Source organism: Terrapene carolina, unplaced genomic scaffold (assembly GCF_002925995.2).
Source record: "Terrapene carolina triunguis isolate 2854851 unplaced genomic scaffold, T_m_triunguis-2.0 Scaffold42, whole genome shotgun sequence".
Taxonomy (NCBI): Eukaryota; Metazoa; Chordata; order Testudines; family Emydidae; genus Terrapene; species Terrapene triunguis.
The window spans coordinates 68,957,723-68,979,867 of NW_020664393.1; the positions used below are offsets into that span (position 1 = coordinate 68,957,723).

General features: G+C 41.1%; 1 protein-coding gene across 2 annotated transcripts in view; it reads left to right on the plus strand.

Annotated features, from left to right (window-relative positions):
• MFSD2B (major facilitator superfamily domain containing 2B) overlaps window positions 1-22,145 on the plus strand; it is a 53,675-nt gene continuing 31,530 nt past the window's right edge. Inside the window, exons 1-6 of one of the 2 annotated variants that reach the window (XM_026653210.1) lie at window positions 393-448; window positions 6,647-6,702; window positions 8,066-8,191; window positions 11,020-11,144; window positions 15,918-16,041; window positions 19,570-19,648. In XM_026653210.1, the coding sequence (XP_026508995.1) occupies window positions 442-448; window positions 6,647-6,702; window positions 8,066-8,191; window positions 11,020-11,144; window positions 15,918-16,041; window positions 19,570-19,648 (517 nt within the window). In that variant the 5' untranslated portion in view covers window positions 393-441. Of the gene's footprint in view, window positions 140-392; window positions 449-6,646; window positions 6,703-8,065; window positions 8,192-11,019; window positions 11,145-15,917; window positions 16,042-19,569; window positions 19,649-22,145 lie in introns of those variants that run through there. The other variant, XM_026653207.1, reaches the window with a different exon arrangement.

A 22,145-nucleotide genomic window follows, 5' to 3' on the forward strand; every position in this document is an offset into this window, starting at 1 on the left:
CGGCGGCTGCTGGGGCATGGCCGGTGCTGGAGGGGACACCCCGCAGCAGGGGGACGGGCCTGGGAAAGCGGCGCCGAAGGCCACCCTTCTCCCAGAGGAGCCGCCGCAGGAACAAGCGCTCAGGCGGTCGGCAGAAGAGGTGAGCGGCTGTGGCTGCCCGTCGGGTCCCCAGCATCGCCCCTCGGGGCTGCCGGGCTTGCAGTGCTCTGACCTCCTTTGCTCTAGGCCCTTTCCCCCGCCTGCACCTGAACGAGTTCGCCAGGGACCTCCCCGAGAATCTTAATGACAGTGTCCTAGAAATAATCCAGGAGCTCCGGCTCGCGGGGTGCTGTTCCCGCAACGGGGACTGGCCGGCTGAGATGCTTGAGTGGATGCCAGCGATCATCCTCTTTGCCGGACTCCCGCCCTGTGCAATGTGAACGAAACTCAGATAGATCCTCAATGAACGGTGACTCTTTTTTTTGTTTGTTTGCCCTGATGTAATTTTGTTACTTTTCCTAAATTCCTGCCCCTCCAAGAATAAACTTCTTGTGTAGCAGCTTCTGAGGTAGCACCTCCTCGGGGGGTATCAGAAACACTAGATGCCTCTTTGACTGAGAACTTTGTCACCAAACAGAAAGCAGCATTGGAGTGGTTTTTATGTCAGAGATATTTTATCCACTGGGATTTGAGAGAACATGATATATATAGATAGATATGTATTCTTCTTGGCATGGATCATATTTCCCCAAGTGCTAGATATTTTCGGTGTTTGCAGTGTTGTAGCAGTGTTGGTACCAGGATATGAGAAAGACAAGGTGAATGAGGTAATATCTTTTAGTGGACCAACTTCTGTTGGTGAAAAGGCAAGCTTTTAAGCTACACAGAGCTCTTCAGATATTTTCAAAGTGTTTCCACAGAAATTCTTCACCCTTATCCCTTAATGTTGTGCTATACTCAGAATATCTTTTTTTAGGAGCAAAATGCCCAGTGTCTCTCACTCCTTGGTAATAGTTGGGGGGGGGGGGGAAATGGAGTAAATTTTCATCCATCTTCTTTGTGAGCACGTTTCCCCTGCAACAGAGCAAGAGTCACAGACTGAAGGGTGCAATTTTGGGGGGAACCCCTTTACTATGTTGTTTGTAGCATATGATTGGAGAAGTGTGCGTTGAGAGCTCTAACAATATTCCAGGATGTTGTATCTTCCTAGAATTCAGTTTTCCAGGGAGGCAATAGCTATAAAAGAAGATGAATATTTCCGTTTAAATTGCTGCCTTTGTGCATTTGTCTATATAGATATGAGCATGTGCATTCAGTTTAAAAATGGGACTATTGTTCCATTACCGGTGTGAAAAATTAAGCACACAAATTGAGAAATGCAGTTAAAGCTGAAATATCAACCTTGCTACACAGAAGATAGCAGCATTAAAATGTCATCTTAAATATTTACCCGGTAATACATTATAAACTGGAATCAGATAGGTAACACCATATACAGCTTTGTAATATGCCATATCCAGACTGAAAAAAACAACTTTTTAAAAGGGAAAAAATCAAAATGGAAAAAGCCATCCCTTTAATTTCTGCAAATTCATCTGCAGAGTTAAATTCATGTTGAGAGACAGGGTTGGAGGGAATCATTATACTGGGAAAGTTTCTCATCGTGTTGAATCAGATAAACCTTGACTTAAACTATCTGAAAGTCTCAGCTGCTGCTATCCCTTCCCATTCCTCTTAAACCACTATTGGTTTTGTTCTGGACCTGCTTGATAAAGAAGAGCTTGTGACAAAATGTGTATACACCCAGCCACAGTCCATCCAGCGACTGAAATATCTTCTTCTAGTTGCACAGGATTGCTTTTGCTAGTTGTCTTCTGTACCCACAAACACTTATTACTAATATTCTATTCAGTTTCAGTTCATATTAGTGAAGGAAGTAAAATTCCCAAGAAAATGAGATGTAGTTATTCAGTTACAAGATTAAAGACACTATTGTATATTAGAGAGACTTTTAAACTTACCTAAATTAAAAAACATCCACCATTGATCCACCATTCTACTTCAGAAGTGGAAGCGCTCATTTTCTGTGTTAAACCTTCTTGCTTTACCTTAGATTCATAGAGCTCATGGCCAGAAAGGACCATTGTGATAATTTATTCTCACTTGCTGTATAAACACAGGCCATAGAACTTCCCTAAAATACTTCCTAGAGTGTATCTTTTAGAAAAAAACATCCTATCTTCATATAACAATTGTCAGTTATGGAGAATCCACCATGATCCAAATTGTTCCAATAGTTAATTATTCTCACTGTTAAAAATTTACTCCTTATTTCCCGTTTGAATTTGCCTGGCTTCAACTTAGATATGTGTGATTGTTTCATTATTGTATTTTGTACAGTTTTTAACTCTACTGTAGTAAGTGCAAGGTTTCAAAGTGGATCTGAAGATAATAAGGAAAGAAGCTCAATCTTTCTTGCCCTCCTCCTCTTCCCCTCACTCCCATTTTTAAAAATAAATATTCAGTCTGGAGCTTTCTCTCCCTTCGCCCTGCTTCTGAAACAATCTGTAGAAGCAACTTGAGACTTAAATAACTTTGTTCAAATACAACTTAAAGAATCTCTCAAAGCAAGCCAGACTTTCTTTCAATCCAAAAAATCATGAGTGAAGAATTAACTTACTGAATGGCTAATTCTCCTGTTTAAAAAAATTGGGTTTAAGGGCTATTGTGGTTACTTTCATTACAGCTGTGCCTAAAGGCTCCATATTGAATTAGAGCCCTATTGTGCTAAGCAGTGCACAAACACATAGAAAGTGTCCCTCTTCCGAAGAGCCCAGAGTCTAATTTTTGAGATAAGAAGCAATGAATGGGTGGCATTTACAAACAAGGTGAGAAAGGGAAGGAAGGATGAAAGTAATGTTGATTTAAAATCATGTGCTTGCAAACCTTTGTAACAGAATCTCATATAGATCTGGAATGCAGGCTTTGCACCCCCTTATCATGTTGATTTGTGCCTTGGGTATGAGCAGGCTCAGTGATGGTGAGGCAAACGGGCCAAATCTAACCCAGGATTCTCTTGCAATAAATGATTTGTGTTCAGCAATGCCAGAGTAATTAGAAAAGTCTTTGGGTGCAATTCAGCAGAGCCTACCACTAATGTCACAGCCCAGAATGGCAAAACAAATTCAAGGAGAAATTGGGACTGAATACCTCTGAGGTGGAGCGCAGTTTAAAATGCTGACAAAAGAAAACTGAGACAAGCATAGCACTTAATTCCTGGAGACCAGTGGGTCACTGTGTTAGGCACCATACGACAAATAACTGAAACTTGGTCCCAGCCTGTTACATCTTGCAATCTAAGTTTAAGATGAGTCAATCAATAGGTGGATATAATAGATGGGGTGGGGCATAAGATAACAGTGAGACAGTTATCAATAGTGTAATAAGCAGTGGTCACAGCACCCCAGCTGCCTAATCACTGTCAAGTATTTCGCAGGTGGCTCATCATAGGTGAGTTTAAAAGAGGATAATGCAGTGGCCTGGTGCATTTTTGCAGGGAGCTCCTTCTCTGCATACAGCCAGTATGGAAGAAAGTGTGAAAGTGCATGTTGAAAAAATTCAAATGGGCAATCAAGGGTAGAATCTTGCAGTTTATCCTTATATTTAAAAGGCAATATTAAAAAAAATCCAGCTTTCTGTCCTGTAAAGACCTACCACTCTAAGCCTTTCTACAAGAAAATGTCTAATACAGTTCGTCCTTTATAAAAACAATGTATTTGTATCACGATAACATCTAGAGGCGCCAACCAAGATCTGGAACCCATTGTGCGAAGCATGTGTAAAACCCATAGTAAGACACAGTCCCTGCCTCTGTGAAATAGATAAGACACATAGGGTGGGAGAAAGGAAGTGTTATTGTTCCCATTTTAGAGATAAGAGTACTGAGGCTCAAAGATTAAGTACTTTGCCTAAGGCCACTGAAGAAGTCTGGCAGAGCCCTACCCAAAAGACCATCCTTTGTCCCATTATAAATCCCTTGGGCTGTTCAATGTGGGCTTACAGTTTCAAATCTTTGCAGTGTTTAAGCATGTAGTAATGCACAACTGTATGCTCAAGTGTCAGGGGCCAATTAAATCTCTAGTGAAAATTAAATATAAGGAGGGGGATTTGCACCCCAAGTAGGAGACTTTCAAAAGTGTTCATCTCAGCATGCTGCTCCAAACTCTTTTTTTCCCCTTAACGTACAACACTCTTAAAACAAGAAGTCTCCTGTGGGGGAAGTAGCATCCTCACTGTACAGATGGGAAAAGTAAAGCACAGAGTACATTAGAGAAATGGTTAGAATTTAGGAATTCCCAGCCATTTACTTTCACCACTAGATTCACTGCCTCAAACACCATTGCCCCTTTCTAAGGCTATGAGAGGCAACATAGTCTAGTTGAATGAGCACAGGAATCAGAAAACCTGGTTCTAATCCCTACTTATCTTTGGCAAGTCATTTAACTTCTCTGCCTCTGTTTCCTCATCTGTCATGTGGCTTATTACTTGCAAGGACAGATGAGAATTGTTTGAGCAGAGCTTTAAACGTGCAAAACTCTCTATAAGTGAGTGATATTGTACTAAATATAATCAGATTCCAGCCGCTCTTTTTATTCAAGCAATGGCATACATAGCTATAAACAAAATTAGTCACAGGTGAAAGCCTCCATTAACTGCTACTGAGACAAAAATGTTAACTTTGCTTGAAGGTGATCTGTAAGTATGCTACCCAAGCAGCCTAGCAGTATCTAGAAGGTGAGTAGAATTTCAATGAGACTTCTTAATCAAAAATGTAAAAGTACTGAGATCCTTAACTTTCTAGCCGTGAAGCTGACTGGAGAAATGAGAGTTGCTCAAGTCTGTAAGTCTAATTTTTTTTATTTATTGCTAATTATTTCACAATTTAATATAACTATTCTAATTTCAAGTTCTTAAATATTAACTGTGGTGGACTGGAACTGCTATATAATAATTTTTAATATGGTATGTCACCTAGTCAGTGAGGTGAAGTTACTGTACGGGAAAGTCTAATAACTCAATATAAGTGAATTAATGCATTGGTCTAGCTGAATAGGGGGCTGTTGGAAAAACATGTAGGAAAGCAACACAATGGATCCTGACAAACAGACTCCCAAGAAATACTTAGTGGGAAATTACAGGATGATGGACTACTTCCAGACTCCAGCCCAGATTAACACAACTGTGTTGCAAGTGCTGCGAGCCGACAGTTCAGAGGGCTATAAACAATAAAAAATGACTTAGTCTCTGGGCAGGGGGGTGATGAAAAAGATTGAGCAGCTTTTAAAGGACACCTCTCTGAAGCAGGGGGAAAGGAATTGTCTTTTAAGGGAACAGATTATGCCACCCGGACGCTAATGCTCTCTGTGTTGGGAGAGGAGGGGAGGTAGGAACCTTATACCTAACAGGATCCCCTGCTGAGGTAATCATGGGCCTGGTCCACACTAACCCCCCACTTCGAACTAAGGTACGCAACTTCAGCTATGTTAATAACGTAGCTGAAGTCGAAGTACCTTAGTTCGAACTTACTGCGGGTCCAGACGCGGCAGGCAGGCTCCCCCATCGATGCCGCGTACTCCTCTCGCCGAGCTGGAGTACCGGCGTCGACGGCGAGCACTTCCGGGATCAATCCGGGATCGATTTATCGCGTCTAGACAAGATGCGATAAATCAATCCCAGAAGATCGATTGCTTACCGCCGGACCCGGAGGTAAGTATAGACCTACCCATGGTTAGCACCTGGGGACTGCTCCTCAAGGCATGGTCGGAGAGTGGAAGAATCGTGTAATTCCACTCCGAGAGAGATGATAGCTTGAGGCCCAAGATGTGAGAGGTGTATGTACTCAAAGAGGAGTCAGAGATGTAGTTAGACCAGTACATGGAGATCTTGCTCTCTATCTGTATAGACATCACTCAGAAACAAACGACTTTCATAAAACTAATACACTTGTTTACACCTATTTATATAGAATAGTTCAAAGGAGCAAGGCCAGATCTTGAAAGATTCTGTTGTCTATTAGTTCTTTATCAGTAAGTACACTATCACCTAATAATAAAAAAACCCGATACATTAAAAATGCTTTCAGAAATAGGTAATACATATCAGAATAATAAAGCATTTTATTGGAGCCTCATCATTTTATTATCTTAATCTGACTGCAGTGGAAGCATGAGGTTATGTGCATTCAGTCCAGATATTTGGCCACAACCAAGGCAGACCTAGGATTACCATTGCTATTGGAAGGAACTTGAAAAGGATCAACAGTTTTTTAAAGAGGGATTGAATTTAACAGTTAGAATTCTCAGAAATAGTTTTAGTCAGGATCTTAGTGTGTGGCCCCCATGGTAACTGGCACTCTATACTGAGATTAGCGTGTGGATATTTCCCACCTATGTTTTCAGCTAACACTAATACAGTAAATCAGAGCTTTTAGAAACATTTGCCAATAATGTGGCATTTTCCCCTATGAAAACACGTTATCTTTCATCTATTAGACTCCTAACACTTTGTCTCTGAATTATTTTTTTTTATAATAGGGTACAATAACTTACTCTGTTCCTTGATTTTTCTGCCAGTTACTTTCAGTCTAATAGGTATATTTTTTGCTTAGCACGTTTCATCCATACATCTCAAGGTGCTTCAACAAAGATGGACAAGTATCTTCAGGTAAAATTTTCAAAAGCGCATAAGTGATTTAGGCGCATAACTCCTACTGAAAAGCAATGGAACTTAGGCTCTAAAGTCACTTAGATCATTTTCAGAACTCTACCCATTCTGCCTATTTTTTTAACTGAGGCACAGAGAAGTTAAGTGACTTGCCCAAGGTCACACTGGAATTCTGTGGCAGAGTGAGGAATTGGACCCAAACAGTGCTCACAGTATGGAGAAAAAAGTTGGAGGGACCCTGAATGTCAAGCAGCTTGCTTTTTAATTTAAATAGTAGTGAGAAGCAAGGGGGTCCCAAGACAGAAGTCCGGTAGCCCCTAGAACAGGGGTCGGCAACCTTTCAGAAGTGGTGTGCTGAGTCTTCATTTATTCACTCTGATTTAAGGTTTCGCGTGCCAGTAATACATTTAAATATTTTTAGAGGTCTCTTTCTATAAGTCTATAACATATAACTAAACTATTGTTGTATGTAAAGTAAATAAGGTTTAGAAAATGTTTAAGAAGCTTCATTTAAAATTAAATTAAAATGCAGAGCCCCCCAGAATGGTGGCCAGGACTCAGGCAGTGTGAGTGCCACTGAAAATCAGCTCGCCTGCTGCCTTCGGCATGCGTGCCATAGGTTGCCTACCCCTGCCCTAGAAGAAGTAAGGGGGCCCAGAGTCCTGCAACCGTCCTGTAATTCAAAAACTAGACCCAGACCTTCTGAGTCTGTGTGCAGATCCTTAACTGAAAGACCATCCCTCTTCTCTGAACATTGTCTAAATAGAATAATATGAGACTATTTATTGATTTTTGTGGTCTGAAAGAATAGATACATATATAAGCAAAAAAAAATTGATATCTGATAATTACTCAACATTTTGCCATCTGAATAATTCATTCTTGGGCAGAGATAACACCGATCCTCAGCAAGTCATCCAAGACCCAGGAGCTGCCCTATAGATAGTGTCAATACTCTAGAAAGTCTGCCTGATTGCTTCTTATCATGTGTTCATGGATTCACTGCCCTTGAATGGTCCATGCCCACTTGCGGCCTGTAAAAAGTGTGCTTTTCAGAATTAGCTCACGGGAAGTCAGTGTACCTGGACTCCAGTTCTGGTAACTTGGAACAGGCATTGAAAGCTGAATCACAGTGTTCAGACTTGGTTTCCTGAAGTAAGGAATAGCAACCAGTAGCCTGATTCTCAGTGGTGCTGAGCATTGAAGTCAGTGGGGGTCTCTGGATGTTCAGCGTCTATGGAAATGCTGAACTTCAGATCACTTAAATAAGTGCCTGAATATGAGTTTAACCATAAACTTGTGAAACTTTTACTCTTAATGTTTTGCATTTTCTCTTAACTTGTCTGTTCTTGTTCTGTTTCAGCTCAGACAGGAAGACAGACTCTCAGTTTGCAGCAAATTATGCTATGCAATAGGAGGTGCTCCAAACCAAGTTGCAACAAGTGCCACTGCTTTTTTTCTACAGATCTACCTGTTAGATATAGCACATGTAAGTAATGTGCAAAGTGCTTCCTGGCGCCAACTTTGTTCAATTGCGATGTCATCACCTACTTAATTTTCCTGTATCTAATATTAAGATAATTCAACTAATATACCTTTTAAACTATATTCTGTTGTTGTTTTTAATTGTTCAGCCCCCGTTGAAACTCTTTTGAGCTTAGTGACAAAACTTATTTAGTAATTATGCTTGATAAATGTAATAGTGTCGAGATTGGATGGTAATGGTGCTTGATTAGCTGGTCCCTATTAGTTTAATTGTTTGTCAGTCCCACTAAATAAACACGAAGGAGCCATTTGTTCCACAGTTTCTCCAGCAAAGGTCTGAGCTCCACTTTTTCCCCCTCCCCTCAACTTTTTAGGGGTCACATACCTCATTTTACAGGGATTACGTGGAATTCTTCCCCACACAGAGGATTGAGCCATTCTCTTCCAAATCCTGGCTGTGCTGTTCCTGTGGGATTACGAAGCCCTCTATGCGAAATCTTTTATATTCAATCTGAGCCATTTCCCAAGAAATTAACATTCATAGTTAACCCTTTGCAGCCTTCAATTTTACTATTAGAATTCCATCCATCTAATTTACCCTCATAACCTATCTAGGTATGTATATAATCCCACACCACCTAGAAACCTTGGACCAAATTCAGAATTGCTGTAACGAACTACGAATTGCACGCTCTTATAAGCAGGTGTGAATTTGTCCCTGTTGTATTTTAATATTTGTATCATTGTGTTTAGGGCCCTGGTCATGGTAAGCACTGTGCAAACACGTATACAGAGATAGATCCCATGCTAGAAAGTTTATAATCTCTCCAAGTTTCCCTTCCCACTCTATGAGCTAGTCCAGAATTCATTTCCTTGCTATCCCATTGTGTTATCTGAGCAATGCCAGTGCATGAACCTTTTCATCTGAAGCTGTCTGTGTGCCCCTCATCACCATAGTATCTGAGCACCTGTATCTGTATCTCTTTGGCTCATTGACTATCTCATTTCTAATTTCAGTCGAAGTTTATACCTTTTATCCCTCATCCATGCCTCTTAAATCCCTTCTCCTGCTGTTATCTAGTGGAGCTGGATGGAAAATAGCAAATATTTTTGGTGGAAAAAATTCAAAAGAAATGATTTTTTTTTAAGTTGGGGAGAACATTTTTCAGTTTTTTCAAAGGGGAAAAACCCAAATATTTGCATAAATTTGTTTAAGAATAAAGACCATTTTTTGTTGTTGGAAAAAAGTTTGGATGGAAAATTTTCAACCAGCTCTTATTTAATATTAAACTTTTCAATCGCTATGATTTAACTCTAACATAGCTTGGGATAAATTTTGTATGAGACATGCACTGCAAATGTTTGCAGTGTCTGCCTTTAACAAATCATGCTGTATATCCTTGATGTTTCAAACCTTATCCTCACTTTGTCTGTCTTTGCTCTTCCCTTCCTATTGAAACTGTGAAGAGCAGAAGATTTCGTAGGCAGTCTCGTTAGGCAGCTCCAGTCTCAATAAAGGTTTTGTTTTTTAAAGCAATGTGGCTTGAGCAAAACCGATGATATGCATATTGAAATGACTCTAGTCACTTAGCTTGGTGGCAAGGCAATGCTAGAGTAACTACAGCAGATCCTACCTCAGGTGCCCCCTGCTCTCTTTCACCCCCCATGACTCTGTTGTTTATATGTGAATTCTTGCACGCAGTACAGATATACACCTCTACCCCGATATAACGATGTCCTCGGGAGCCAAAAAATCTTACTGCGTTATAGGTGAAACCACGTTATATCGAACTTGCTTTGATCCGCCAGAGTGCACAGTCCCGCCCCCCCGGATCTCTGCTTTACCGCGTTATATCCGAATTCATGTTATATCGGGTCGTGTTATATTGGGGTAGAGGTGTATGTAGGGATGACTACATCCCACATAATTAATCATAATCTGAAAAATACACACTTGCTTGGTAAATTTCTTTTTTTTCCATTTGATTTTTTTTTTAATGTGGGAAAACTTTAAAATGTGCTTCATTTGACCAATGTGCTCTCTTCTGTTCTTTGGCATATACTGGATTTAAAGGTAACAGTTTACATTATTCACTTGTGACCCTAACTGCAACTGTTATTAAAAAACAAACAAACTAGATGTGTTCCAAGTTATTCAAATTAATCTTACTCAGGTTTAGTTGGAAAAAAAGTTGCATACAGAAATGTTGTACAGAAAATACAGAATAAGCATTCAGAAGAAACGGTATTATTTTGGAATATTAACTCTAGTAATCACAGTTCAGTTCTTTGTAGAAATAAGCCCATCATGCCAAAACCACTTTCACAATTAGCACCAGTTGGCACTCTTATAGGTAATCTCAGTAGAGATACTAAGGACTGAATGGGCATGGGAAATGAACTATACTCTTGTCTGCTCCAGCTCAGGAGCAGAAATTTAGAAATGGGGTCTTGTGGGAGAAGCTTACCTTACCTCTACTTCTGCTGTACCTGGTTTTATGATTAAACCACAGACTTCAGTCTCCAGTGTTGTCTGGCTGACACCTCTTCCCCGCATTAAATTCACCTATGATCTTTCTCTCCTGGCCTTTTCCCCGTCACACACATTCTCTCTTGCATAGTACCTGTATCTCAGTGTCTAGTTTGTTGTCTTCCAACATGCATTGATGGTGGAGGGCTAGTTATTCATGATTTTTAATAGTAGTCGATGTGTGTTGTAAGTGAGTTGTCACTACACTTTACATAAAACACTGAGATCCTTTTTGGAAAGTTGCTTTATGTTGTTTCATTGAATGCTGGATCTTGTTTAGAGCACTGTGTCTATACTTTCAGATTACTCCGTTTCATGCCTCTTTGGTGCTGTTCATTGGCAAAGCCTGGGGTGCAGTTACTGATCCTGTTGCTGGCTTTTTTATTAGCAAAAGTAAATGGACAAAAATTGGCCGGCTTATGCCTTGGTAAGCAGAAAATATTTTGTTCTGTTTCTTGTTTTTTCCCCCCTCTTTCCTTTAATCCTAGAATGGCGTCATTGAATTAAACCTTTTTTGTTTTGTTTTTGCTTTTGCCTTTCTCAAATGAGACTGATTTTAGTATGGATAGAATGAATATGTAAAAAAACCCCACTCCTGTCTGCTTAGAGGATTGGGCCAAAAGAAACCTGATGAGGTTCAACAAGGACAAGTGCAGAGTCCTGCACTTAGGACGGAAGAATCCCATGCACTGTTACAGACTAGGGACCGAATGGCTAGGAAGCAATTCTGCAGAAAAGGACCTAGGGGTTACAGTGCCCTTGTTGCCAAGAAGGCTAACGGCATTTTGGGCTGTATAAGTAGGGGCATTGCCAGCAGATTGAGGGACGTGATCATTCCCCTCTATTCGACATTGGTGAGGCCTCATCTGGAGTACTGTGTCCAGTTTTGGGCCCCACACTACAAGAAGGATGTGGAAAAATTGTAAAGAGTCCAGCGGAGGGCAACAAAAATGATTAGGGGGCTGGAGCACATGACTTAAGAGGAGAGGCTGAGGGAACTGGGATTGTTTAATCTGCAGAAGAGAAGAATGAGGGGGGATTTGATAGTTGCTTTCAATTACCTGAAAGGGGGTTCCAAAGAGGATGGATCTAGACTGTTCTCAGTGGTACTTGATGACAGAACAAGGAGTAATGGTCTCAAATTGCAGTTGGGGAGGTTTAGGTTGGATATTAGGAAAAACTTTTTCACTAGGAGGGTGGTGAAGCACTGGAATGGGTTACCTAGGGAGGTGGTGGAATCTCCTTCCTTAGAGGTTTTTAAGGTCAGGCTTGACAAAGCCCTGGCTGGGATGATTTAGTTGGGAATTGGTCCTGCTTTGAGCAGGGGGTTGGACTAGATGACCTCCTGAGGTCCCTTCCAACCCTGATATTCTATGATTCTATGATTCCTGTTTTCAGCTGCACAGCCATAAAATTACAACAAGCGGCTTTCTTGGAAGCTCCCTGAAGAAACCACTCAATTGTTTAGAGATGGGCCGAAACTGGAACCTCAAATCCAAAATCCTGTTGAATGTGGGTGGGAGAGGATCTGAACCTCCAGATCTGACCAAACCCCTTTGTGGTTTTGATTCTGAGTTGGATTCTGCATCAAAAGGGGCTTATTTTCCACTTCTGGTTCAGATACATCCAAACTGTTGGAAGACTGGCCATTTGTTAGATACTTGTTTGAGCCCTCACTCCGGCACTGCACCCATCTCAATGGGTTCCCATCCTTGCATGCACGCTTGGCTGGAGCTCACCAACTCTAACATGGTAGGCCTAGGGACCCAACAGGGTATGTCTCAGGCCACCTTGCTGAGCTGCTTGCACTGCCCTAGTGGTCAGTTCCGTTCTCATCACGGGCAGTGCAGGATCTTCCCCATGTCAGCATTCATCCCAGCTCAACACAAGCCAGTCCCACCGGCCATTTCCCCACACCTCTCGGTACTCTTTCTTTACGTCTTCACTATCAGCCCCCCTAATTAAAACATTTAATTGGAGGGTGAAAATTGTCATGATTTTTAACAAGGAACCAACTGCTGGAAGAGTTTGGAGCTGCCAACATTGTTTCAGAACTTCATTTCCCCTTTTCATACTCCCACCTCAAGCAGCTAAGTGTGGTGTAGCTGCAGCTCCAGCATGCTCAGGGGCTCCGGTCCTGCTTGCATTACTCTCCTCTGAAGCACACTAAAGCCCTTAGACAGCTCTCGCTCTATTTTGACCTTCACTAAATCTATATGTAACAATGAAAAGCAAGTATCACGTACACTTTTCATGTGGTGTAAGGAAGGAGGAGGTATACCCTAGTGTTGAACAGAAATATAAATATTACCAGAAGGAGGGAGAAAGGTGGGAGTGTAAACTGGAAAAGAATGATGCATGTTAGAGGACCCAAACTCTCCCATGATGTGTTGTGGATTCTTTTTTCCTTTTAAAAACAAAAAGAAACAGGATGGCTTATGGACTCTGGAGTCTGTTGCTTTTGTCACTGATTTCAGTCTCATAGATTCAAAGAAGCTACTGTCAGAGTATTTGAGTTAGTGACTAGACCTGTGCAAATAACTGATTCTCTCCCCCCACCCCCCTCCAGTTTGTTGGCCAACTGGAAAATTAAAAACAAATTAACAAAAAAGAAATCCAAGTTGACCCAAAAGAAAAAAATTAAATTTTTAGTGAACTGAAAAAGTTTCAGGTTGAATAAAACATTTAGTTTAGCAGGAATGGTGTCCCTAGCCTCTGTTTGCCAGAAGCTGGGAATGAGCAACAGGGGATGGATCACTTGATGATTACCTGTTCTGTTCATTCCCTCTGGGGCACCTGGCACTGGCCACTGTCGGAAGACAGGATACTGGGCTAGATGGAACTTTGGTCTGACCCAGTAGGGCCGTTCTTATGTCCTCATGTTTGAAGGAATTATTTTTTTACCTTTTTAAAATAAAGTTGAAGTAAAATTTCAAATGAAAAATTGTTTTGAATTGAAAAGTCAAAATACTTTGTTCATTCATGAGCACTAAACTCACTGTATGAAAAAAATTAAGCTAGAAGATCATGATGAGGTAGGGTGCATTTTATAATAACCCAGTGGAATTAGCTGTTTTCGGAATCATTTCTCAGTTCTGTTATATCCTGTAAATACTGTCTGTTCAGGACAAAGAATAGTGTTAGAATGACTCTCAGCCTAGCATCACATAGACTTATCACCCCCTTGCATTAAACTCCCTAGTGTACAACTTGCACTTACACTTCACTTATCTAATCAGGCCTTTAAAATACGCTTGTCAAACAGCCATTGTTTTTCTGGAGGAATGTTTTTTAAATGTTGTATTATCACGGAAAACTCTTTAGCCCTATAGTATACAGCACTGCCCATTTACACCAATTGAAGACCTGGTATTGTATTTCTAATTAGCTTAAAACACCTTTTCTTGGGGTTTGATTTGATTAATATTTGTAGAGTGTAATTATTACAGCCATTTAAGTTTTTAAAGTGAACTAGGTAATTATGCAAACTTCACTCCTTGCTCCATCTGACAGGTGTATTTAATAAAGGAGGAGTAGATTTTTTTATTAAAAAAAAAGGTTAAGGTTTTATTTAATACAGTAACAAGCCATCAAAATGTTGGTAGTCTCCTTTGTACGGAGTGTGATGTTTCAAAGGAATGAGCAGGTGCTGGGATAAAGGATACTAACACAAAATGTTACACATTAGTTTCCTTGCAGGAGGAACCACAGATAGTCTTGTGATTCAGCAAGGCATTGAATCGCATGCCTAACTTTAAGCATGAATATTGAAGTGAATGGGGAAGGGAAAGTGAAGGGTAGGAAGGGGGAAAAACAAGAAAGACAGTTATTTTTGTGAAATAGCACAAAAGTTTGCTGTAAGAACCATTTTGGGGACAGGGAGGGTGAGTTTCCCCAACCTAATTGCCTTGGGATGCTTACATCACATCCTCGTTTACTGCTTCAAGAGCTGCCCCAGTCTGAGCGAACTGAGCTGTGACCTAGAAACCAGGAAAGGCAGAGAGTACCAGAACCTGGCTACTTTCCTGGCTACTCTACACATTCAGCTCCCAGTGTTGCCTTTCATCCCATAGAGCAGTGTGGAAGAGCCATTGTTTTGCTGAACTATTTACCTACATTATTCTTTTGTAGTCCACTTTTCCAATACACCATTGCAAAATAATCAGCTGACCCCTAACGTCAATAGGAGAAAACAGTGAGAATAGCCCTGTTGTGAAGGGATTAATCTGTTTTCTCTTTTGTTTGAATTTTTATTGTGACCTTGGTCATCTAATTGCGTTGTTTAATGTCTGCTTTGCAAGAATACTGGAGAACACTGCTGCTGCAGGTCATGCTGTGGGGAATGAATTGCATTTGATACAATGAAATTTGAAAATAGTGTTGTTTGTCTGATAGCCTTATATTAACTTGGCATATTGCTGTCTAGTGGCTATACTTGAATTCAAGTTTCCATGATATTGTTTTAAAACCATCCTTACTCATTAGGGGGCTGATCCTGCTGCTGTTGGAGTCATTGGGAGTTTTGCCACTGACTTAAATGGGAGCAGGCTTGGCGCTACAATCGTATTTCACAGGGATGGACAAACGTAGGTCCTAGGCAGTTCTACAACGTGATGCATGGCTGCCCCTCACCTATCACACTGAAATGTCAGGTCAGCAGTGAAAAGGCTAAGCTGAGAGGAGAGTTGGAAGTGCCAAGAGGGGGGAAAAAAGACCCTTGATAATAAAGAGGCTTGTATTGGCAGGTGGTGAAGCATGTTATAACATGTGACCATGTGGCTTGGTTCTCAGTGGTGCTTTTCAGTAAAGGTCTCGGGGTGCGTGTTGGGACTAAGTATTGACCTTGTGGTTATACCATAATAGCAGATGCAGGTTTTTTTCCCCTGTTAATTGTAAATACATCATTAATTATAACTAACCTTTGCTCTTTTCCTTTAACTAACTATATTATATAACTCTGGGGTGTGTTTTGGGGGCGTACGATTTAATATTGTTATGTATTGAATTGTGCTGATTATGCATTAATGGACTGAATAGTATTATATATAAACTGTGTCAAATAGTGCATCTAAAGCATTTTGAAAGACTACACAAAATTAAGTTACTGCTTAAGTAGGTGCTGGGAAAATTAATTTCTTTTTTTGTCAACCCACCAAGATGCTTTCTAATTAAGGTGACATGAACATGTTCTTCATTGTAGGATGTTGGGGTGTACGCCCTTCACGATTGTGTCCTATTTCTTCATGTGGTACTTGCCTCCTTTTGTAGCGGGAAGAGTTGTGTGGTACCTGACTTTCTATTGTCTTTTCCAAGCATTGACGACAGTAAGTAGATCTAGATTTACAACATTCTGAGCAATAAAATGCTTTCATTTTCTGGCTTTGCTTTATGTGCCTTCTGATTTAGTGGGTTGGGGGTTTTTGCACCCAGTTTGCACATTGACTTTCAGTGAGACTTAGAGTTCTAAGTGCCGAAACTACTTTTAAAAATGGGATTTAGGTATGTAAGTCACTTATTGCGTTTGGAAGGCAATGGAGAATCAGGCCCTCAGTTGTGAAATAGTTACTAATAGTCATTCTTGGATATCCCTGAATGGGGAGGCTTGACTTCTCCACATTGATTTTAACATGAAGGGGCCTTGCACCAGGTTAGCGGCAATATGTAATTTATGTATCATCTTTCATTTCAGTGGATTCCAAAGCACTTTTCTGACAGACTGCATGCCAGGGGTAATCAATAAGTGGACCGCGGGCCAAATCCGGACCACCAGACACTTTTGAACAGATCCCAAAATCTTCTTATTTAGTTATTGTTATCATTATCGTCAGGGCTTAAATTCAGCTGGAGCTGTATATTTCAACCCCCCTGGAGTTTTTAAAGCATGTTGGGGGTTGTGGGGGGCTCCGGGAAATACTCTGTGAGAATTTAAGCCCTGATTATCCTTATTTTTTTTATTATTTTCTCTGGAGTCTGGACCTTTACTATACCTTGGCCAAGAAATTAGGACCTTGACAAAAAATAATTGACTACCCCTGCATGCACATATGGGGTTCACTTCACCCATCACTGAATTGCAGCCACTATTAAGGTGAAATATGGTATCTGTTTAGCAGCACAGAGTAACACTATGCAGCAGTTTAGGACAGGAAGTGAAGAATCATATACAACTCGATTTTCAGGGGAAGTCAGGTAGGCCCAATGTAGTTTTCCAGTTGGATTTTTGCCAGCACATTGGACTTAACGGCTCTCCTCTAATAATAAGTGCTGTCAGATCTGTTAGGGATGCTTGGGTTTACATCTCATACAAAATATTGTAGCTTTGAAAGTTCATGCACCTAACAACCTGCTGGCATGCTTCTGATTCAGAGCTTGTCTACACAGCAAGTTATTACACTGCAAGCCAGGGTGTGACTCTACAGAGCACCGCATGGATGCTGCTGCAGCCCAGTGAAAGTCCTGGAGCAGTACATTCATAACTAAGCCACGCTCCAGGATTTTCACTGTGCTATAGCAGCGCCCAGATGGGACATTACTGTATGATAAGCTGGTGCGCTGTAGATTCACATCCTGGCTTTCAGCACAGTAACTTGTGTAGACAAGCCCTCAGAGGAACTCCACCTGTGGCGGCATCAGTACCACTTTCTACAGCACGTGGGGCTTTCCTAGAGCAGAATCTCTCGGTCTGTGGTAAGCCGAGTCCAGGTGATGTGCAAAACAAGAACCAGGTTGTGAGAGGACACATGCACAGGAGAAGGCATGCGTGTATGTGAATCTCTATTACAAAGTAATCTGCAGATTTAAAAAGCTGGAAAAGCACTAGCTGAGAGCTCTCTGTCCAAATATCAACCTGGCCTGACCTTGCTTAACTGATTAAATCTCATCTACATCGCAGTTTAAAGTAGTGTGGCTGCAGGCCACCAAAATACTTGAACTCCTGAGTGACTTGGACTTTTGTCATTCATGCAGATCACTGGAAGTTTAAGGGTCTGCTATATTTCAGTTTATGGTTGGAGTATTAGCTCAATTCCTTTGTTATTTTCTATGATGATAGATTGTCATTAAGAAACCCACAGTGAGTTTAAATGAGGAAGAATTTTATTCCCTGTCTTTTGACGGAAAAGATCTACTCCGCCCTTATAAAATGCTATTCGTGATTTCAGCTTTGAAGCCTGTTTGTACTGAACGTAAGGCATCAGGGCTAGTCAGAAAGAAGGTTTTAGTTACAGCTCAGTAAGAAAACATCAACATTTGCCACATGTAACAGAGGAAAGTATGCACTTTGCGTGAATAGGGTAGCATATGTCCTTCCCAGACATGTTCTCTCCTATTTTATCACATAAAGGGACAAAGGCAAGTCCTGTTGGTTTAAAGCACAAGATTGGGAGTCAAGAGGTCTGGTTTCTCTTTCCAGCTTTGCTGAAGACCAGCTCTGTGAATCTGGGCAACTGGTTTTATCGCTGTGCCTCTGTTTTCCCTTTAATAAAATAGGCATATTATTACTTACTTATCTTATAAAGAGGACGGTGGTGTGTATTTATTTACATAGCACTGGAAGCTTATTAGATGCTTCCAATAAATATATAGGTGAGGTCACTGTCTCAAAGGGTTTGCCATCTAAATAGGCAACAGAGAATAGGATGGCTAGGGACAAGAGTAAATGCTAGAGCTGGAATATTGAGCATACATGTTGTTTCAAAATTTTGGAAGTGATTTTTGTTTTAGTTTAAAACTTCGAGGTGAGAATTTACACTATATCTTTACTGCCAAAAAGGTATGTGTTTTACAGCAAGATAACTAACTCTCTCCTATTAGGAAATGCTAGTAGTAACCAAACTCTGTAGCGTTTACCACAGTGTAGCTGCATGAGGCCAACCATGAGCATAGGCGCCGACTCCGTGGGTGCTCCGGGGCTGGAGCACCCATGGGGAAAAATTGGAGGGTGCTCTGCACCCACCGGCAGCTCCCTGCCCCACCCTCCTGGACCCCAGCTCACCTCCGCCTCCGCTCCACCTCCTCCCCTGAGCACGCCGCTGAGTCCTGCTTCTCCCCCCTCCCTCCCAGCGCTTGCGCCGTGAAACAGCTGTTTAACATGGCAAGCGGTGGGAGGGAGAGGGAGGAGGAGGAACACGGCACGCTCGGGGAAGAGGCGGGGCCGGGGCGGGGATTTGGGGAGGGGTCCAATAAGGGCAGCGAGGAGGCGGAGTCGGGACGGGGGCGGGGACGGGGGCGAGCACCCACCGGCGCCAAGGAAAGTTGGTGTCTGTGGCCATGAGTGGTGTGGTTATAGTGCTGACCTAACCTAGCTACATCACAGAAAAAACTACAGAGTCTTTTGGCCACTAGGATTTTACTTTGGGATAACTAACACACAGTAGTTATCTTGCTGTAAAACAAACAAAAAGACTTTCTTGGCCGTGAAGACAGCCTTAGGCAGTGTCTTCACCAGGAAAAAAGGTGCGTTCTTTGTGTTCACTAGGATTTTACCTAATGTTAGTTAAGAACACGGCTTTTTTCCTAGTGAAGACAATCCCTAAGGGTTTTTGGCATCCTGAAAGGAGAGTGGTTTTTAAGGAGGAAATTGAAGGAGCACAAAGCGGAGGCATGGTGTACTGGTAACGTTACTTATTATTTATGTGACCGTAGCACCTTGGAGCCCTAGTCATGGACCAGGACTCGATTGTGCTAGATGTTGGATAAACACAGAACAAAAAGACGGTCCCTGTTCCAGAGATCTTATAGTCTGAGTAAGGGAGCAAATTCCTGTGCCCAATTACACATTGTTCCAGGCTATCAGAGGAACTGAGTACGCTACCCTGTAATGCTTTCCTATGTGGTGTTCTTTCTTTATGTAGTTATTCCAAGTACCGTATTCTGCTCTCACCATGTTTCTCAGCCCAGACCAGAAGGAGAGAGATTCAGCAACAGCATACCGTGAGTTTGACATGGGCTTCTTGTTTTAAATTTAGTGTCTGAGTTTGGTTAAAATCCCTTTTATTGAAAGAAGTCTCCTGACATTTGTGTGGCCTAATATTGGGTTTCTAGACAAAGAATTATTAGGCTCTGATGGAAAAATGGGGCATCATAGGGGTTTTTTTTTAATGTGCCTTGTAAATATTTCCATCTTCCTTCATGTTTTACAACTGTTAGCCTGTTGGATTAGCCACAGACTTTCCTCCCAGGACATAAGTTAGCCACAAGAAACTACTCTTATGTATAGTGTTTTCTGGATTTCTAAAGCCAGTTGTTGCTATATGAGTAATGGTTGCTAATTATAGGTGAGCTGCAGAGGGGAAAAATTGGTGTTGATTATTTTTATAATGACATTTAAATAAGGCCTGAAAGTCTCTTTTTTTTCCTTTGTGCCTTCTTTGGATATTTTACAGTAGAAATTCAGGTCTTGTCTAATCCGTTTTTCATAGAAGACTTTGTGGGTGACAGGACAGCTGGTAGACTTGACATCATAGAACCAAGAAAATTAAATGTGACTTGTTTTGGTTAAACTCATTCAACTGTAACACCCATCAAATAGTTTGGAAGAAAGACCTCTGTTAAAACAGTCAGTTGATCATAGAATCATATAAATGTAGGTCTGGAAGGGAACTTGAGATGTCATGTAATCCAGCCCCTTGCTGAGGCAGGACCAAGTATAGACCTCTTGTCTTCCAAAAAGTTCTCCAGGAAAACCATACAAGACTTGCTGTTCCTTTTGTTTTAAAGCTAAAGGGAAAAAAAGTCTTAAAACCCCCTTTCAAGCTTTCTTTATACATCATAAAGAGCAAATAAGGGCACAGTTAATTTTCCCTCCTCTTCACATCAGCTTTAAAGTTGTCATTTCCCTCCTTCCCCCCCCCCCCGGGTCTCTCCCCCTTATATGTGAGTATAACAGTCCATTCCTAGGTATCCTGGCCAAAAGCAGTGAAAGTGAAGAGAAAGCCTGCTATTTTCCTTGGGCCAAATTACTCAAGCTCTACATGAAAAACTATGTCTTGACTTGGCCTTCAATATTCCCTTAGTGCGCTTCGAATTACATGACAGATTTTTTTGGGGTGGGGGATTGCTTTTGTTTTTTTATTTTATTTTATTTTTTCCCTGTTTGTGCTTGTTTTCTTACTGGCAGGAGGCTTTCTTCCTCCATTTGTCAATCTAATCCTCAACATGCTGGCTAGACTAAATGTAAAACAAAACTGTGTAAGCAGAATGGTATGGCCAAGTTTTTGAACAGACACAAATCCGAAATTTCAGAGTTATGGTACCCACAGCATCCATAACTCTTCCCTGAGGTCCAGTACATATGTGATATTTCATGTTATCTAATATTTCAACAGGAAGCATGGTCTAGTAATTAAAGGACAGGATTGGGAATTGGGAGATCAGAGTTCTGTTCATATAGACAGACTGTGGGAGAAAAGGGAATAAACTTTGGGAAAGTCACTTAAACAGTATGCCTTAATTCCCATCTGCAAATTTAGCATAATACTTACCTCGCAGGGATGGTATGACACCTGTACATTAATATCTTTGAACTCCTGAAAGGCAGCATGTATAGACAGTGTTATCTTATTGTTTATGATTGGGTTTTATATGTCCAGTTGTGCAGTGCAGCCAAGTTATGGCAGTGGCATGAATAATAACTTTGAATTTCCTGACTTGTGTGTGTGGGTTTTTTTTAAATATTTCTTTGGCGCAGAGATTTCTTGCAGTGCTGACGTTGACAAGGGAAATGGTCTCTTTTTACAAGGTCTTCTCAAAAACATTCCCCTCTTGCTCCTCTGCCTGATCCAAAGATCACTGTTTTTGTTTGTAACCTCTAGAACATCAGCTAAAAGAATCTGTTAAAGAAAAAAATGCAATGTAATATATGATAGTGTGCTTTTTAATAACATTGAGGCTATGGCTTCACTCCAGCTTAAGTCGACATAAATTATGTCGCTCAGGCATGTGAATTAGCCACCCCCTTGAGCGACATAATTTATGCCGACTTAAGCGCTGGTGTGGATAGTGCTATGTGAGCAGGAGAGCTTCTCCCGTTGTCATAGCTACTGCTGCTCGCTTGTAGGGGCTGGAGTAATTAAGCTGACAGGAGAGCTCTCTATTGTACCCATAGCCTGAGAAACAGAGGTACCACTGCCCTCTACTGGAAGAAGTAGAACTCCTTAACCATGTCAGTTCTATACTGCTGCCCACTATGTGAATGCATGACAAAGGTAGATACTTTCAAAGTTATTTTAAGGCAAGTTCTACTTAAATTTAAGAAGTAGAACCTACCTTAAAACAGCTTTGAAAGCACTATTTTCTTGGCTAAGCTAGAAATTAACCATTAAAATGTAATAGATTATAGCTCACAATGACTTTGAAATATGCCACCTTTTCAGCCCAACACTGCTTAGAAAAGAAAATGCATTTGCAGGTGAATTTCTATTGCATCTTA